Here is a 20,729-nt window from a genome sequence, read left to right as displayed (position 1 = left end):
AACGAGAAACTTGTGCATTCGCACCGAACATTACCTCTGTCTCTCATTTCCCACTTGCCCTGGCCTACCTTCCCTCTTCTGACAAACAGCAGCAGGCAACGGCTGGCTCTCTGGCATAGCAAATACGGCGAGTTCGTCAATTTGAATTGCGCTTCCGGAAGTAACAAATTTACAGTCTAGCTTAAGCAAGCAGTGAACGCGAATGTGCTGAATGGTGAGTGCCGAGACATGATTTCAGTGGAGCAATATCGAGCCGCAATTGGAAGATGGCAGAAGAGTTTGAAGAGAAAAGCAACAAGCAGAATGGAGTGGAAGGGTGATTTGGGAAGTATGAGAGAGGTTGTTTTGGTGGTAGCTGTGGTGGCAGTGTTACTAGTTTTTGGTGGCGTGGAATTGAACCCCGGCCCGAATACAAGTGGAAATATCAGTTGGGATGACATCGAAGCCATTGAGAAGGTGGTTAAAGAAGCGTGTCAAATGAACCAAATCAAGGAAATAATAGAGGATCATCTAAGGGTTTGATGACATGAAGAGGTGGATCCAAGAAAATATGAGTGAGGCAATGTCCAAGGTGGGATGTAATGGGAAATAAATTGTACTATTGAGAAAGAAGGTAAAAAATCTGGAAGAGGAGGTGGTTAAATTGAAGAAATAGGAAGCAATCAGTTGCCAGAACATATTAGGAAATGTATATTTATGTATGGTATCCAGGAGGGAGCGAAGGAGGATAAAGTGGACATGTATACAAAGTGGTGGAAGTGATACACAACAAAATGAAGATTAACTTCAGTGAAGTTACCATTGACGATGTAGAAAGGGTAAGCAAATTGAGGGTCATAGGCCAATTAAGGTCAGGTTGCTGTCTACCTTGATGGCCGATTTTGTGGTGAGAAACGCTGGGAATTTACAAGGCGAGAAAGTATGGGTGAAAAGAGACTTGAAGAGTGAAGGTAGCAAGAGCTTGAAAATGTTAAGGAGACATCTAGTGAAAGCCAGGCACCAAGGCCTGAGAGAATACATCAGGGGCCAACAGCTGGTTGTGGCAATTGGTAGATGGATGAGAACGTGGTCAGTGGCTAATTTTCAGGAAATGGATAATAATAATAATAATAGTAATCGTATGGCCTCAGCTACCGTGTGCAGACATTTCGATTTGACGCCATCTGGCTGTCTGCTCGTCAATTTCGACGTTCCGTTTTACTCTAGGTCCGCTAGATGGCAGACAGAGTAAACCGGATCTCTCTTGGGCGTCTATGGCTGAGATTTAATTAATTTTCTCGGGTAAATACCAAATGTATCACCAGAGATCTTTTACATGCCGACATCGTACGACATGGAGTGTCGAATGATCTTTTTTCCGCCCTTCAAAAATCCGACTACCTCTGCCGGGTTTGAACCCGCTATCTTGGGATCCGGAGGCCGACACTCTACCACGGATCCACAGAGGAAATGGATGAGAAGCTTAAACAGGAAGATTGCATGGTGACGAGGCAAGGTGTTAGAAAGGTCGCAGAGCGAACGGAGGGACATGACGAGGCAAGAGACGGACGCATTGCAGAGGTCAGTGTCCAGTGCAGCTCAGAAACGGAAACGAGAATTCAGCAGGTGTTGGCGGAGGGAGAAACTGAAGAATCTGCAAGTTCCGTCAACAGTGTGCACGTGCATGGAAGAGGTAAAGGTGCGCGAGAAGAAACAAAAGGAAGAGAGGTTTTGAGCAAAGGGAGAAGTCTGAGTTTAAGGGACCTGTGGAGAGAAAAAACTAAAGGTGTAGAGGATAAGGCGGGAAAAGAAGTCTCAAAATTTCCAAAAAGATGGAATGGAAGTGGAAAGCGAGAGGGCCATAATAACGAGAAGTAAATCAAGTAATGTGGCAGAGGGGAGTAAAAGTAAGAGAGGAAGTGGTGATGCAGGGGAGGTTAGGTTATAATTATATTGGAAGATAGAATTTGTAAATATTGAAGAATTGTTAAGTAAGATGAGTAACGAAGTAATAAAATTAGTAGAAAGTTTCGATATTGTGGAGCTTCTAGAGACGTGGTTAGAAATAGGAAAGGTGTTAACATGGAGGGGGTTTGTGGTCAAGTACAAGTCAAAAAGGAAAGAGCGGACCAAGGGCAGGACACCGGGGGGGTATGATTGTTTTAATAAAGGAAGGAATTAGTGAATTAATTGAAGGCATTGAAAATGAGAGATGGGAGAGGTAGTCTCGGTCAGGTTCAATATAGGGAATGAGGAAAGAAGAGAAAATAAGGTATGCTTGGCTTTTCTATATTGTCACCCCAAGAGCTCCACATACGCTAATGAAAATTTTTTGAGGATTAATTATAGGAAATAGGTGTCATAAGGGGGAAATATGAAGAAGATGGAATGTTGCTATTCGGTGTTTGAAACGCTAGGATAGGTGATATTTGTGCAGCAAAGAAGATGAGCTGATGATGAGGGGAAGAAGGTGTAGCGAAGGTTAAGAAAGGAATAATTATGGGTTAAAACTCTTAGAATTATGTGCCGCAGGCAAATTTTATATTTTGAATGGCTGGTGGGAAGGGAATTGGAAGGGGAAGATGATGTATATTGCATCGCAGGGTGGAAGTGTTATAGATTTAGGAATTAGCTCGGAAGACATGCTAGAGAGAATTAGGAGGATAGAAATAGGGGACTGGGTTGAATCCCACCCATGCCCCGGTTTGGGTGAAGATGGAAAAAAGTGATAGAGAGGAAAAGGAAGGAGAGGAAAAGAGGAGTGTTGAGAAGGGTAGAAGGCATATTAAATACAAATGGTCAGAAAATACAAAGCTGGATTTCGAGGCTTTTAGAAGAAATGAACTGCAATTAATTAAGTGTGGATGAGAGGAAGCGTTGAGAGAAGACAATGTTGACAGAGTGCTGGAATTAATTGAATACCCAATTAACAGGGTAGCTCAGACAGCTAGATGTAAGAAAGGAAAGACGGGAGGGGAAGAAGGGTGGTAAAACAGAGTAAGGAAATGAGGAAAATAGTCATGAGATCTCTAAAAGAACATAGAAAGCACGAAGGGGTGCAAAAAGAAAATATTTTTGTAAAATAAGAAAATAATACAAGCTTAAAATTGCTGAGAGGAAGAAATTATGGATGAGAGAACAAGCAGAGGCAATAAACAGGGAGTGCACGATGAAGTAACCTGGAAGGGTGTGAGGCAGGGTGAATAAAATTAATAAGGGAGGAAGAGGGTTGACAAACCGAATATCGACAACGACTCGTGGATAGACTACTTCCGAGAATTATTAGGAGGGAAGGATAGATGGAAAGATACAACGGGGGAGAAGGTCATACAGAGGGGAGTAGATATATAGATATATGAGCTTGATAAAGAAATATCGGAAGAAGAGGTTATAGGGCTGATAGGAAAACTTAAGTGTAGGTCGGCTGGTGGAAGTAATGGTATCAATAACTTATTTTGGAAAGAAATAGGTAAATATAGTAAGTTGATAGAGGGCATAGTAAAATTTTTCAATAAGGTTTTCGAGGGTGGTAGGTTTCCAAAAGAGTGGCAAACTGGGATCATATGTCCAATCTATAAAAAGAAAGCTGAGAGTAACCTCCCGAGTCATTACAGAGGTATAACTTTACTGGACTCCTTGAGCAAAAATTTAGACAGGTGTACTAGCGAATAGACAGAGAGACTGAGCGGAAGAGTAGTCGATACTGTCAATTTTTCAAGGTGGTTTTATAAAGGGTAGAAGGATGACAGATAATATGACAATCAAGATTATCCTGGAGAAATATCTGAATAAGGAAGGAGGTAAAGTATGTCTAGCTATCATTGATTTTGAAAAAGCTTTCGATACAGTGAGTATAAGCGCGTTAGTAGAAAAATTAGGAAGGGTGGGGGTTTCAGGAAGGATTATCCGAGCGATTGAAGCTATATACGATAACGTCTATTGTTGTATTAAATTGGAAGGAAATTTAGTAAGCGATTTGATTGAATGTAAGATGGGATTAAAACAGGGCTGTAAACTATCGCCGATTTTATTTCTATTATTTATAAATTACATTCTGTAAGGTTACGGAGAGAATAACTGGACATCTCCAGTTGTAAACGGTTCAGAGATCCCAGGATTGATTTTTGCTGATGATGTGATATTAATGACCTTAACAGGGTGGAGTTTACAGAGAAGTTTAGATGTGGTTTCCGAATATGCAAGGAAGTGGTCCCTGAAAAGTAACTGTAATAAATGTAAGGTGTTGGTAGTTCGAAAGAACAGGTCGAGAACGAAGGAGAGGAAATGGGTGGTCCAAGGGGAGATGATTGAGGAGGTAAAAAGGTTGGAATATCTAGGAGTGCTTATAAACAAGAAAAGGGGGATGGGAGGATCAAATTAAGAGAGTGAAATGGAAGGGTGTGGCGGCTCTCTCAGTTATTAAGATTTTGTGGTCAAAGTATCCAGGTATATAGTATCCAAAGGATGGTGTTCAAGACATTAGTGTTGAGTAGAGTACTGTATGGATCTGAATTATGGGGTCTAGAGGAAGGAAGAGAGATACTAAACCAGATTACTTGTAAATTTAGTAAAACGTTGATGTGACTCCCGCAGTGTACAGCAAATGCGGGGGCTATAGTAATTTGTGGGGAGTATATAGCTGAAAGTGTGATGAGTGTATTTAATTATTGGATGAGGTTAAAGAGAGGGGAGGGGTGTAATGTTACAATCGGCTTATCAGCAACAGCTTAAAAGTATGTATGCTGGGAGCTGGCTGGCGAAGATCAAACTTTATGTGGAAAGGTTGAGTATGGGATACACATGGCAAGTGGTTTGGAATAAAAGGGGTAGCAAAAGTAGGAGAGGGCCGATGACCTTAGATCTGAGGCCCCTTTAAACAACAAGCATCGTCATCATCAAAAGTAGTACAACGATTTTAATGAGGGTTAATGGTATTCAACTGCAACGACAGATGGAGGAATGTAGGAAGAGAACATCCCGAAGTATATTTAATAAGTATCAAGGATAAATATTGGTAATGTGGATAGAGCTGTGAGAGGAGGTTTATTAATGTGGCGCATTTTGGGCTTATATAGAAATAGGGAGTGGATCATAAATAAAGATAATTCGTTATGTGTATTGTGTGGGGAAGTGAATGAAGACCTGCACTTGCTAGGAAGATGTAAAGAAACAGAAAAAGGGAGCGAAAATTTTGAGTGTAAGTCAGCAAGAACTATTAAAACAGAGTAATGATTAGAAAATGATTGGGTGGGTGATTAAGGAATGGAATAGGGTATGGAATCTAAATTGGTATTTAAGTGCGAAAAAAGTATGTGTTACAAAGGTAAAAGAAGTGGTCGTGTAAGTAGGCTAACGAGACAATTGGACATTAAATTAAATAAGTAGGACAGTGTATGTAAGAATCTGGAAGAGTGGTCTTTGTATGATTAAGTATCTTACCTTGTCGATATTGGGTTTCTATGTAGTAAATAAAAAGTAAAGAGGAATGAAGGCACAACGCTCAGCATATTATAGGAATGAAAAGGGTGAATCAGCAAGATCTTAGTACGGTGAGGTAGGTCGCGGCATGGAGCAGGCAGCCTTGTGGAGAATCAATGAAATATGATTCAAGGACAATGTGTTGCTGTGCTTTAGCTCGTGGCGGGTGAGTGTAGAATGAAAGTAGATTAAGACTTGCTGATTCAACCAGGATTGGAGAGGCAGGTTATTATTCTTTGGTTTTGTTGTTTCTTTTTGTGTAACTTCACGAGGTTGTGCATTTTGCGGTTATGCCAAGGAGGCCTGTTTATTAGGGTTTGTTTGTAACTTTGAATGTTATATATTTTGTCTTTATTTGATTTTGAGTTCTTTCTATTTTCTCCGTAGAGATTAAGGTTGAAAACTGTAAGTCTGGAAAAATAAAGATACTAGATACTAGATGAGCAATAAGTTAACCTCATTTCCTCGAAAAGAAAAATTTTCTCCGCCAATCCGATTGCACCATCGTTTTTTTTTTTGCTAGGGGCTTTACGTCGCGCCGACACAGATAGGTCTTATGGCGACGATGGGATAGGAAAGGCCTAGGAGTTGGAGGAAGCGGCCGTGGCCTTAATTAAGGTACAGCCCCAGCATTTGCCTGGTGTGAAAATGGGAAACCACGGAAAACCATTTTCAGGGCTGCTGATAGTGGGATTCGAACCTACTATCTCCCGGATGCAAGCTCACAGCCGCGCGCCTCTACGCGCACGGTCAACTCGCCCGGTCCATCGTTTTTTAACATAACACGAAGAGCATTAAATTTTTTGTCAGTATAGTTCTGATATATTCTGTATGAAAAAATGGTGATAATGATTGTTGTTTAAAACAGCTAAGCCTGGATTCCATCGGCTACTGCATAGATTTCTATGGTAAAGGCTCTTGCACGGTCACCTGGAAGTCCTTTGCTTGAAAAGATGGCTGTAGGAGGGACAGAAGAACTTATTTTATAATGTAGTTGACTTCTCTCTCAAGTATGACGAATTGGGTGAACTAAGATAATAATAATAATAATAATAATAATAATAATAATAATAATAATAATAATAATAATAATAATAATAATAATAATCGAACCCAGCGTAAGTAGTCGCATTTTTGAAGGTTGGAGAACCAGTTCCATTCGACACTTCATGTCGTACGATGCCGAAAAGTGAAATTTATCTGGTGACACATTTGAGGTTTACGGGACAAAATTAACTAAAACTCAGCTATAAATCGTCTAACAGATATCCAGTTTACTTTGTCATCTGGTAGAGTAAAATGGAACATCGAAATTGCCACACAGGCAGGCTAAATAGCTTCAAATTAAAGAGCCTGCATATGGTAGCTGGGGCCACACAATTATTATTATTATTATTATTATTATTATTATTATTATTATTATTATTATTATTATTATTATTATTATTATTATTATTATTATTATTATTATTATTATATGTTTAACTTTGAATATGATATTTCAAATATTGTTACATATTTTCCGATAAAGGTATGAAGCTAATTCGATACTATGCATCTTACCTGGTAAGGAATCTGATTTGGCTTGACGAAAACACCTCCAACAATCCTTGCTAGCTCAGGCTGTCCTAGATATTCGTCTAGTAAACAGAAATATAACAGTAAGAGAGGTCCATTAGGAAAGTAGAATATTGATTTGTCATGTACACAAATGATTCACATTTATATTTTATAAAATATGAGAATTCTGTGATAAAATACACAATTTAAAGCATCCTAGGAGTTAAATAATAATAATAATAATAATAATAATAATAATAATAATAATAATAATAATAATAATAATAATAATAATAATAATAATAATAATAAACCCTGAAATACGCCGACTCCTTCGGTTCAGAGGCTTCCGGGTTCGATTCCCGGCCGGGTCGGGGATTTTAATCGCGTCTGATTAATTCTTCTGGCTAGGGGACTGGGTATTTTTGTTTGTCTCAACACTTTCCTTTTTCATATTCAGACAACACACTGTGCTACCAATCACCGCAGAAGCATGGAATAGTGATTACATCCCTCCACATAGGATTGCCGGCAAGAAGGACATCCTGCCGTAAATCAAGGACAAATCCACATGTGCTACACAGTTCACACCCATAAGCGTGAGAAAAGTGGTAGAAGAAGAAGAAGAAGAAACCCTACAATAGATAACATCCACAAGTAATTTGCAATAATAAGGAGTAGAAAGTGCACATGTACAGGCTGAGAGAATGATTTAAGTTACAACCAACCTGATATTGTACTGACAGACAGACAAGATCTCAAAGGTCACATATCTGATCGACATTGCAATCCCAGCTCCTGAGAACATCCAGAGGAAGATTAGGAAAAAGGTCTCCATATACTGTACCTTCAACTGGTCAAATAAATAAAAGAGCTGTGGTATCATGATAGAGTTGGCATTGTTCCAATAGTTGTAGGGGTACCAGGAAATATATATATGTACAGTGTCATCGAAAAAGAATACCCACATTAAAAAAATGTTGCTTCAAGTTTGATGGACATATTGAAGTGATTGCGGTCTCGAACTCTTTTTAAACCCCTTTAGTAGTCGTTGCTTGACTTTGAGTGGATGATGTAACCCTCACTATGAATGGTGCATCTGCACGTGTGCTGTGTAGCCAGGCTAGTACGATGCAAACTACCCAGCAAAAAGCTCAGTGCGTGCTTCGTTTTCGCTCAGATACAACAAATCGAACCGATGACCGTGTTATTTTCATGCAAGATTTGGCGCCAGCGCATTTCAAAGCAAATGTAAGCAACTCACTGAATGCTCATTTTCCGAATGGTTGGATTAGTAGAGAGCTCTATTCCCTGGTCACCTACAATCCCCAATATCACCCCAATGGACTTCTTCTTCTGCTGCTGCTGATGCTGCTGCTGTGCTCTGGGGATACATTAAGAACATTGTTTATGGTGTGAATATACGTGACTTAGTGCATCTCAGACTAAGAATCACAGCTGCCATCGCAACTGTCACTCCAGAAAGTATGCTCCATCGATTCGATGTCTGCCGTCCCACTAATGGGCACATGCAGAAACGTATTGAGGTATGTAGAAAGACTCCCATCTTTCTTCTTCAGTTTAAGACCATCTAATTACTGTATAAGTTATGTACATGTATACTCTTCTAGTGGTTAAGTGCACGAGAGGGCCTTGAACCCTAACTTCGCCACCAATAAAGGAATTATCTATCTATCTATCTATCTATCTATCTATCTATCTATCTATCTATCTATCTATCTATCATGCATTCTGTCACTAACAGGATTTTGTCACCGAAGGGTATTTTGTCACCGAAATTATACTTAAATTACTTTCTATGTTGTTTTGTTATTATGAGTCAAAATTCAAATTATTTGAACATTGATTTTGGCGTTTTATGGAATTTCATTCAAAATTCCTAGAAGAATTGTGATTTTTGGCCCGAAGGTAACCAAGAATGTTATCTTATAGACTTCATACCTATCGGCAATTCGTCCAATTATGTTATTTAAGGACATGTATTTCTTCTGCTTTCTAGGTGGAGGCGGACCCCACTTCTAATTTCTCGATGTCCTGACGTATCCTTGCATTGCCTGCCTGTAGCAACTTAAGGACATGGTAGAAGGAGGGATTTTTTCATCTTCACACCCCTAAGAAATTTCGCGGGTGACTAATTGTGGCGTTCACACATCTGAATAGATGACTAATCATGGTGGTGACAAAAGTGATTTGGTGGCGAAATATGGTGGCGAAGAAATATAATTCGGTGAAGAATTAATCGGGTTTGACGAAAATTCTGGAATCCGATTTTCCTGGGCGCAGAACCTCCAAGATTGGTTCGCATCCACGACTCGAAAACTCCAATACGGGAAACACAACATAGGAATAAATATTTGATGATGGTCTCTAACATTCTGTGAAGAGAGGGCACTGGATGAAGAAGAAGGTCGTATTTTATGTTCCTTCTTTGTAACTGTGATGGACTAACGTATGCTAAATAAATAAATAAAAGGAGAAATTGAAGAATTCAAGAAAAAGGAAAACACTAAGGAAGATACTTGGACCAAGAAAAGCTGTGCGTAGTTGATTAGGAGAAGCAATAAAGCCAAACTGAATAATTATTAGGTATCCTCAGGGAAAGAATAATTTATTTTCATGATAATTTGGTCCGAATGAACCCGGAAAGACTCAAAAAAGAACATATTTTACCATTTTTACAAAAGTCCCAAAACGCAAATAAGTCGGTTCATCGAAGTGAAAAAGGATTCAGCAGAAATGAGGATTACCAAACAGAAATTTTAGATAGGCCTACATTTCACAATAGGATTAGAAATTTCGGTGGTTTTCAGGAAAAATACAGACATCGTGCTATTGTCTGGACGGATGAAAGAAGAAAAGAACAAAGTGAAAAGATGAAGAAGTTACTGGAGAGACCAAACATCAAGGAAGGAGACAAAAATCTTATTTTACGTGGTCTATAGTCGGCCGAAATCGAAGAAAGAAGAATAAATTTAGTTCTGCTTATCTTAAGATGTTTAAAACCCGAGTCAAACCATCGTGTTGTAGCTATTTATTTGCCTCCATTGCCGAATCCGTTATTCTAAACCATTCGCTTCACATTAAACCTATCATGTGCTTAAATACATCTATCAATATTTTCTGTCATCTCTTCCCCCTTTTTTGTGTTAGCTATCATCCTCGTCCCTTCTTGAATCCTGTATTCGCGCCCAAAGCATATGGAGTTTTGGGCAGGATACTTTGAGAACTGGAGTAATTTAGACCATTTTCCTTCTTATACGAAGTCGTAAGTTCTGGCAACTACTTTTTCTGCGTGAAAAATGGAAATATACAAGTGGGAATGGAGAGCGTAAGGTGCTGTGGAATTAATGAATTAATAATTCCGAGTAGGTTTACCAGGTGTAGGATAGATATAATGGGAGGAAACTGTAAGCCGTGAAATCCTTATACTTCATAGTATTTATTCTTAGAAAGTACAATAACCTTTACGGCAAACCCTTAAAGTAGTCCCTATATTATCCACAAGAAGTTGCCAACAATGCCTGAGACATCGGATAACAGTCACCTCACCATGTGTCAATTTGGCCATCTCATGTTTCACAGCGCTGTCAATGTCTTCTCGTGTGCCAAACCACCATCCACACAATAGTTCTTTCACTCTGGAGATGAGGTCAAAGTCACACGGAGACAGGTCGGGTGAGTACGGGGGGTGAGGGTGTTCCAGTTACTTCACACCTCCAACGCTGAAGTTGCCTCCGTACAGTCTCTGCTGGATGCGCTCTGAGCTGGAGCGCAGCTCATTGAGCTGTGCGTTCCGGGGACGCCGTCAAACATTTTCAAGGGTACAGTACAATTATCGCTTACCTTGTGATTGTCAATTTTCTGCAATAGCTGTAATATAGAGCTAAACTTAATTTTGGTAAAGCAATATCTATTAAAACTCCAAGATACACCAGGCTAATTAACAGGTTCATTCTTCTCATTTGGAAAGTGAAATTGAATACATATATACCACGAGCTACTCTGCACGCCACCGGGCGAGTTGGCCGTGCGGTTAGGGGCGCGTAGCTGTGAGCTTGCAACCGGGAGATAGTGGGTTCGAACCCCACTGTGGGTTTTCCGTGGTTTCCCGTTTTTACACAAGGCAAATGCTGCGGCTGTACCTTAATTAAGGCCACGGCCGTTTCTTTCTCATTCCTAGGCCTTTCGTATCCCATCGTCGTCGTAAGTCCTATCTGTGTCGGTGCGACGTAAAACAAATAGCAAAAAAAAAAACCTTTGCACGCCATTTTACTTTGATTCTGTTAAGGGCATCATCAGATCCAATTTTCATGTCCTTCCTGATATGAAGGGTCAGGGGGAAAAGAAACAGGTGTCAACTTCCTTCAGAACACAGAAGAACGACATTTTAATTTCAAAACGTTACTAGACAAACAAATGAAAATTTACAAAATCATATGCTTTGAACACGCCTGGTGCCATTTCTTGATGGATGCAGTACTTCTGGAGCTGTCTCTTGGGACAGGTCAGGGCAAAGTGTAGCTTCCACCGAAGTCCCAGTCTCATCCATGGCTGTGGCAATATGGAAGCTTCTGGGTTGTGGGTGGTGCTGAGTGATGACATTCAGAACACGACTAGTGGGTTTGATGTTGCGTATATGGTCACTTGTGCTGCAATAGCATTTTCTGGCTCAGCGAGGAAAGCAATGGCAAAATACCTCACTACGCATCTTGCCTAGTACGCCTCATTTTGGTGCCGCCATCAGTTTTTGCGGTTTCCCTGTAACCGCGTAACCTTTGGTGATGAAATTTGAGGACCCAACCAGCCTCTAGACTGATGACCTAATGGATGCTTTGAATAACCGAAGCTTAATTAAACTTGGTCCGATGCCCAGTATATCAACACTAACTAGATTACGACAAAAAGCTGACTTACATGTATTTTCCTCTGACCACTAATATGATCGGTCGACCGCGTGATCGATTTGGGTAACAGAGAACTACAAGTAACTGAGCGATCGTCTCTATTCATGGTATGTCCAAAAAATCTGAGGCGAGCTTCTGGCATCTTGTCCGAAATTTGTGCAATTCCTATCCGTTGTGTGATGTGGTCAATTGTCGTACGTCCTTAACGGGCAGAGCAGCAGTTTCATTTCCATTCCATCGTGGGCTTGGTCGTGTCTTGTTGAGGCTGGCCGGCATTCTGAACCATAGAGTGCAACAGGTCGAACTATGGATTTACACACGTTTTTTTGAGATGAACGGGCAGTTTCTTATCGCGGAGAACTGGGTGACTTGCCACCATTTCAACCACGCTGAGTTAACTCGTGCTCGAGGATCGAGAAGGGCATTTATTATTATTATTATTATTATTATTATTGTTATTATTATTATTATTATTTTTATTATTATTATTATTACTCCATTTGCTTTACGTCTCACCGATACCGAAAGGTCTTTTGGAGACGATGGGATAGGAAAGGGGTAGGAGTGAGAAGGAAGCGACCGTGGGATTAATTAAGGGACAGCCCCCTAGCATTTGCCTGGTGTCCAAGGAAAACCAGCTTCTGGGGTTCGAACCCACCCTCTCCTGAAGGCAAGCTAACAGCTACGTGACCACTCACATGGTCTATTATTATTGTTATTATTATTATTATTATTATTATTATTATTATTATCATTATTATTATTATTATTATTATTATTTCAAATTGCTCATATATCTGCGAAAGGAAGCCATTTAATTGTTATCATGCTGTACATTAAAATAATATCACTGTGACTGTTATACATATTAGTGTACAATAAAATATCATTAAACTGTAGCTCGGTTGGGCTAGAATGACAAACAGAGGATTATCAACTTTTTAACATGACAAACATATCACGCCTTCCTAAATAACTTGCACAACTCAATTCACATGAAATATAATTCTTGAACCACATAGATTATGCGAAGAGATTTAATTTAAGACGTCACTCAAATATTCTCATCCATGATGGTCCTAACTATGGACTGACCCTATTCCCATCTCAATAAATTACAATAACTCTTCGGGTTTTCTACACTGAAACTCCCGGCATCAATACTACAGGATTTCAACAACCTGATCCACAATCCTTTGTTCATTACCATTTCGCAAGACTTGAAACACTCGCTATCACAAATTTCCTACACGACAATAATATGGAATATCTTTCTTGGGTAACCAACAATGCTGTTACATAAAACACTCTGTGACAACTAACCATCTTTCCTCGCATATCTGAGCTAATATTTCCAGACCAAAACTCACAACTTGACTCACAAAAATGTTACCGTTATTTTCCTCTCATCAATTCTACACAGATTTCAACAGACTTTGGAATAGCAAATCCCTGTAACAAATTTTATCGGTCTCGCCTCGTAACTTCCCTTTAATGAAATTTTACATCGCTTAACACAACAATGCCAACTCTAACTGAATAATCACGGATTACCCTTATGTGAATTTCATTTTTACCAAACCAAACCAAACCAAACCCCATGGCAATACAGCCCTTGAAGGGCCTTGGCCTACCAAGCGACCGCTGCTCAGCCCGAAGGCCTGCAGATTACGAGGTGTCGTGTGGTCAGCACGACGAGTCCTCTCAGCCGTTATACTTGGCTTCCTAGACCGGGGCCGCTATCTCATTGTCAGATAGCTCCTCAATTCTAATCACGTAGGCTGAGTGGACCTCGAACCAGCCCTCAGGTCCAGGTAAAAATCCCTGACCTGGCCGGGAATCGAACCCGGGGCCTCCGGGTAAGAGGCAGGCACGCTACCCCTACACCACGGGGCCGGCTTTCATTTTTACACCGAACAGAATTTTATGATAAATTAATATCTTAACGTTGACAAACCACAAATATAGGAAATAAACGTACGGAGAAGATACTTTGCTTTAGACATTATATTCGTTTCTCAACCATTAAATCTACTACTCTACAACACTTCACACGCTAGTTTCGTGACTTTCCCGATTATGCAAGAAACATAAACAAATGAGCTTTTGTCATATTCCTCTGACATTTTCACTAAATATGAGGGTGACCAAAATGCGTCACAGGTACACACACAAAAAATGGTGACATCATGAAATAAGTAAAAGCACTTTTTAATGTGATAATTCACATACCTGTAGTCGTACGTCATCTCCCATCATTACAGGTTCACTAGCCTCTCATTTTTTTATCTAGCTATCTCGAGAGATAGTGGATTTACAAAACATATCTGTCCTCTTTGTAATTTTTTTCCATTCGCCTGCAAATAATGACATAAACAACAAAATGCCCTTCATACGTTCTCTTCCTTGCGCGGACCAAACACGTTTGTCAAATCATCGACCCCCACACGCAATACTTTGGATTACAAGAACTATATTTACAGCTTCAATTGCAGGAATTGCAGGATCGCGGCATTATAATGACCGTCTGTTGCCTGTCCCTGAAGTTACGTGGTGATTCGTCATTTGGAATACCGTCATTTTTACCTTCATCGGAAGAATACGTTGAATGACTAATTTATTTTATGCAACTTTCGGCAATTGCCGACCTCAACCCTGTAAGACAACAGTTTAAATCGTAGTTCATAGAATGTTTGCGATTTCGTACTTTTAAAACCTATCTCCACTTGGAGATGATGTTACAGCCACCTTCGGCCAAAACCTATCTTCCCTTTTGGGACTTAGTCTTCCAAACGCTGGTTCGTAAAGTTACTCTCTGAAATTTGTGGAGTCGCCTCGAATTCACTGGACACAATGATAGATTGCAAATGGCGCGCCGTTCTTTTATACCATTTAATCCCACTTTCATGCCATCTGCACTTACCACCAAAATGTTTACAGACACATTTTCTATCCCATAAAAATGTATAGCTGGCAGGTCCCGATGTAATACATAGTTGTTTAGTTTAGTAGCGGTGTTGATGATAAGCATTTAAGGTTTTCTCTTAACCAATTGAATTGTTAAATTACCTCATAAGATAGGCACTATATTTGGTCGATGTAGCAGAGTTCGAACGAACAGGCGCGTCTTTTGACAAATTTTCTTCTGAAGCTATTTAGCGGTCTTAAACCTTTATCAATAATGGCCAAATTGTTTCTCTTACAATTTCCTAACGTTTACTACGGCAGTTTTGTCGCCAATTGTTCTAAAAATGATCTTTTAATTAGAACAAATAGTCCAACATATCCATGCTCCTTTCACATGTGCTGGTGAGTAATTTCTTTAGCGTGAGAATGAGAAACACCACCTGTCCCTCCCAAGTGCCGTCTCTGGTCAGAGACAAACAAAATGTAGCCAGAGCTCATGACTTGTAATTTATATGGGACCTCATGTAATGACTTTAGGACTCTGGTTCCTTATGACACAAAGGTCATGGGTTCAATATAGTCCTATTTTCTTTTACCGAGTGGAGCGCCTGGGCGTGTTAACGCACAACGGATATGAACACAAGCTCTGCATTCAAGAGACAAGTAATAATAATAATAATAATAATAATAATAATAATCGTATGGCCTCAGCTACTGTGCGCAGATATTTTCAATTTGACGCCATCTGGCTGTCTGCTCGTCAATTTCGACGTTCTGTTTTACTTTAGGCCCACTAGATGGCAGAACGAGTAAACCGAAACTCTCTTGGGCGTCTATGGCTGAGATTTAATTAATGTTGTCGGGTAAACACCAAATCTGTCACCAGAGATCATTTAAATACCGACATCGTACGACATGGAGAGTCGAATGAACTTCTTTCCACCCTTCAAAAATACGACTACCACTGCCGTGTCTGAACCCGCTACTTTGGGATTCGGAGGACGACAGTCTACCACTGATCCACAGAGGAAGCTAGGAGACAAGTGGGTTCGAACCACACCGTCGGCTGTCCTGAAAATGGTTTTCTGTGGTTTCTCATTTCCACCTCCAGGCAAATGCCTATTTATAGTCCACAGCCGAGTAATTTCACCTCCTTACTCAATTTCATTCACCATCATTCATTTCATCTTTGTTAGACTCGTCAACTGAGGTTGACTCTAGGAAGAACACCGGACCGAAAAAAAAAGCATGCCATATAATTCCATTTCACCTCATCTCCGTCCCGTACCAGGGAGCAGGACTATTGGGTAGACATCCCTATACCATACTTCCTTTTTCCTATGCACTAATTCCTTCAGCAAAAGACGATTATTATTATTATTATTATTATTATTATTATTATTATTATTATTATTATTATTATTAATATTATTATTATTCTGTGCCCTGCCCAGTCCCCCGGAGTTTGGCGATCAATGTGGAGAGTGCTTTTCTGTCTTCAGCAACACGGCACAGTTCTTCGGTGCTTTTTATGCCTGTTCAGTCTTTAATATTCTTAAAGCAGAACACAACACAAAAATCAAGTTGCCTCAGAATCAAAGAGTGTATCGGACAGTGTTCAACTATATATTTGCTTTTGCTGCGCGCTGCTCCGCAGGCCGGTGATCTAAGGAAACACGAGTAGCTGTGACGTCACTGCGCTGTAAGCGCTGAGCGAGCCATCCAGTTGATTATTGCAGTGCGCGCTCAGCCGCTCTTCCGTTTACTTGAAGTGTTGTTTATTATAACAGTGCGGTGATTGTTTGTCGAAATGCCTTCCTGTAGTGTGTACGGCTGTAACAACACAACGAGTAGAAACCGAAAGTGTAGAGAGAAAGAAATACATTTCCATAGGTTTCCAAATCGAAGTAAGTCGCCTCGAAGGTTTAGCAGTTGGGTACAATTTTGCAAGAGGAAACACTTTTCTCCCGGTAAGGGAGCTACGGTGTGCTCAGTGCATTTTAAAAATACAGACTATAATGAAACGCAACTTTTGAAAATGAAGGTGATGCCTACGGAAAAGCTTTTCGATAGACACAAAGGAGTAAGGTATTTGCTGAGAACGCAGTATCCAGATAGTGAACATGAATTTGATGTTTGGCACATATCAAAAAGTCTAATGAAAAATATGAAAGCTCTCGATAAAAATCATCCAGAAGTTCAAGCGTGGAAGGCCAGTATAAATAATCATTTATGGTGGGCAGCACAAACATGTAATGGAAACAGTTCTGTGTTAATCGATAAATTTACGTCAATTTTGCACCACGTAATAAATGAGCATAAGTGGTTAGAAAACGGTGGATGGAAATCCTGTGAGCACGATACATTAACGGAGGAGGAAGAGAGAAAGAAAATGTGGATTAAAGGAAATTCAAGTTCATATGAAGCCTTGAAGAAAATAGTTTTAGACAAATCTTTCTTAAAATACGTGGAACTTATAAAACACTACGTTCACACCGGAAGCCTAGAAAGTGATCACAACCTTCGTTTGAAATACGCTCCTAAAAGAGTTCATTTCTCGCACAGAGGCTTAAAGCTTAGGTCAGTGATTGCTGCATTGGACTATAATTGGAACATCAATAAACTGAAAGCTGGTATCAAAACTCAGTACTCAAAATCAACAGGAGCCTGGGTGATAAAACAGAAGTATGAGGCGTCAAGCGATGGATGGAAGAAGGCAACAATGAACAAAATAAATATCTTGCAAACTAACTGTAGTACAGCCTCACCTGAAGATCAAGCAATGGATCTGTCACTGCTTAAAAACATCGCTCCAATACCTCGACCTTCCAATGACGACCTGATCAAGAAGCACTTCTCACGATTTCACTCGCAACAATAAATGAGGTACCGCACTTCGTGTCAAAATAATACATTTTCTACATTTATCATACAAACAAGCTTAGGAAACTCTTAAATAATTCTACTGTTTTAATTTCTTTTTATTATTTACAGCTTGAAGCCCACATAGGTGGCATCGGGTTCCGGAAATGTGTTCCTTATGGTGTTGACAACACATGATGGTATGGCAACTCTGTTCTTTTTACCAATCGCAGTCCATGAATTTACCCACGAAGTGAACTGTTTGTAACAAATAAAACGCTAAGTTCTCTTTGATGGATTTAAAGCTGTCAGTAAACGTTTCGTTGCCATGTTCTATGTTTTTAAGCTCGTGTTATGCCTTGTCATTGTCAATACTTCACGGTCTAAAATAAGCCTTGTAAACGAGAGATTTCTTGTTATACACATAACAGAAATATGAGGCGTCACTGCTTTTACATTGTCTGATTCACAACAGCATACACTTTCTTCATCCGTATCCATGATGGAACATTCATTACATTTACACCAAATTCGCGTGCTGGCACGGCCTGTAGTGTTTAGCACATCCATGTCAAGATCGCTATCTGAATGGACATCAGCAAATGTCGTTCGTTCCGGCTCATACTGATACGGACGAATGATATTTACATCCATTATAAATAAAAATAACCCCACTAACACTGACAACAGAAGAACACGGCAGTAGAAGATGGAGTGCGGGAAAAGACTGCGCGAGTTTACTCCCAGCGTCAAGGCTGCCAGGTAGACTCTACAGCGCAGTGACGTCACATAACTTGAGAATGGTTGGACATAGAGGCACCGGATTAACGGCATTTTTATTACATTCCCATAATACACATTTAGCGATGAATAACGAAATATGTTTTTTTGTGTTGTGTTCTCCTTTAAGGCATGCTGTTCTCCTTCTGCCTACCGCTCGGCGCCCTTCAGTTCTTCCTTTCAAAATTAGATGTAAAACTGCGTATTTTTCACCATGCAAAACATGCCCTAGGTATGCAATTTTTCTGCATTTGATGGTGGTTACCAGTTCTTTTTTGCATTTTGCTCTCTGTAGTACTTGTTCATTGGTGGCATGGTCAATCCACGAGACTCTAAGCCGAAGTTCTAAGGCCGTTAGAACTACTTAGAGGCTTACATTTGCCTTCCAATGTGCCCATATTTCTTTCATTCTTTAACCGTGGCCTTCCTTTCTGTATTCAGACCAGGTTGTTCCGATCTTCTTCTTTGGTCTTACCTCTTGGTCAACTTGCCGTTTATGAATTTCGGATCTGAAGATTACCCTGTTTTGGACATCTGCTGGTGCAATTCCTGCCTGCTGTTTCAAATCGGTTTTAATTTCGCCAATCCATTTCATTGTGTCTGTTTTAGTCTTACTCGCTTTGTCATAGAATTCGACTATTTGTTTGGTAAGTCTGTCTGGAAGCATTCTTTTAATACCTCCATAGAATCTTAACCTGCGTTTTCTAATGTCACTGTGATTGTGTATTGTTTGATTTCCTGTCTGCTTCTAATTTGGTATTGTCCGTCGGCGAGTTTCGGGAATAGAATTGTTCTTATGATTTTGCGTTCCTTTTTCTCAATGTTTTCAATGTCTGCTTTCCTGTTCAAAATTAGCTTCTCTGATCCATAAAGACATTCTGGCTTAATGACTGCATTGTAGTGTATCAATTTTGTATGCTTTGAGTTACATTTTTGTTACAAATATTTGGGGCAGTCGATGTGTATTTTCCATCTTTTGGCATCTAATTTCATTGCTTTTGTTTCGAGTCCATTTTCCTGCGTTGTTTCACCAAGGTACTTAAATTATTATTATTATTATTATTATTATTATTATTATTATTATTATTATTATTATTATTATTATTATTATTATTATTATTATTATTATTATTTCTTTGCTGGCAACGGCCGTAGCCGTGTTGAAACACCGGATCCCGTGAGATCTCCGAAGTTAAGCAACATTGGGCGTGGTCAGGAGTTGGATGGGTTGCCACGCGCTGTTGGTGGGGGTAAGGGAATGGAGGAGCGGAAAGGAACTGGCCACCCTACCGCACGTAAACTGCGGCTCAGGAACACCTCCGTGGAGGTTCGGACCTGCCTTCGGGCAGAATACACCCTTACCTTACCTTTGCTGGCAATACCTAGTGTTTACAGTATTCTATGTCTTCTCGTATGGGCTAGAACAAATTTGTTACTTTAATTTTCCTTCCTCAGTCTAACTCTTGACTTTGACAATGTGAAAGTGACTGCGGTATGAGCGATTCTAGTAATGCCGTTCCTTATGCAGCCAGTCCCTGTTATGAATAGTGTGAAAATGTCGTTCATAAAGTTGATCTGTGCGTGCATTTAAGAAGGTTTGGTAAACTGATATGTAATAAAAACATCAACTTCTGGTTTGGTGAGGGAAGCAACGGGAAAATATCTTGCTCTTCATTTCCCTAGTATGCCTCTTCAGTGATGCCTAGAACATACATAACAGTTTTGGCGGAACTGTTGAAGATCAAACCAGTCTTCGGTCTGAATACCAGACTACACGAATAGCATTTCGTAGTTCATTGCGGAAATAGCTGCTACAGAAAATTCCATATGGAACGAGCATCACTATTCCTGTATTGTAACAACAGAGAATATTCACAGAATAATAATCTGTATTGTAAAATAAGTCCGCCTCGTGGTGTAGTGGTTAGAGTGATTAGCTGCCACCCCTGGAGGCCCGGGTTCGAATCCCGGCTCTGCCACGAAATTTGAGAAGTGGTGCGAGGGCTGGAACGGGGTCTACGCAGTCTCGGGAGGTCAACTGAGTAGAGGAGTTTCGATTCCTCCTCAGCCATCCTTGAAGGGGTTTCCCGTGGTTTCCCACTTCTCCTCCAGGCAAATGCCGGGATGGTACTTAACTTAAGGGCACGGCCCCTTCCTTCCCTCTTCCTTGTCTATCCTTTCCAACCTTCTTATCACCACCCCACCGCAAGGCCTCTGTTCAGCCATAGCAGGTGAGGC

The 20,729-nt window shown here is 40.1% G+C and overlaps 1 protein-coding gene across 3 annotated transcripts in view; it reads right to left on the bottom strand.

Annotated features, from left to right (window-relative positions):
- Positions 1–20,729, bottom strand: part of LOC136864583 (anionic trypsin-2) — a 111,797-nt gene that overhangs the window by 57,292 nt on the left and 33,776 nt on the right. For all 3 annotated transcript variants that reach the window (XM_067141794.2, XM_067141786.2, XM_067141776.2), the window contains exon 2: positions 7,021–7,097. In XM_067141794.2, coding sequence (XP_066997895.2) covers positions 7,021–7,097 — 77 coding nt within the window. The remainder of the gene's footprint in view (positions 1–7,020; positions 7,098–20,729) is intronic.

The sequence above is a fragment of the Anabrus simplex genome, chromosome 1, assembly GCF_040414725.1.
Source record: "Anabrus simplex isolate iqAnaSimp1 chromosome 1, ASM4041472v1, whole genome shotgun sequence".
Taxonomy (NCBI): Eukaryota; Metazoa; Arthropoda; class Insecta; order Orthoptera; family Tettigoniidae; genus Anabrus; species Anabrus simplex.
The sequence above is the reverse complement of the archived record's forward strand: the minus strand, read 5'-3'. Positions and strand labels throughout refer to the sequence as shown.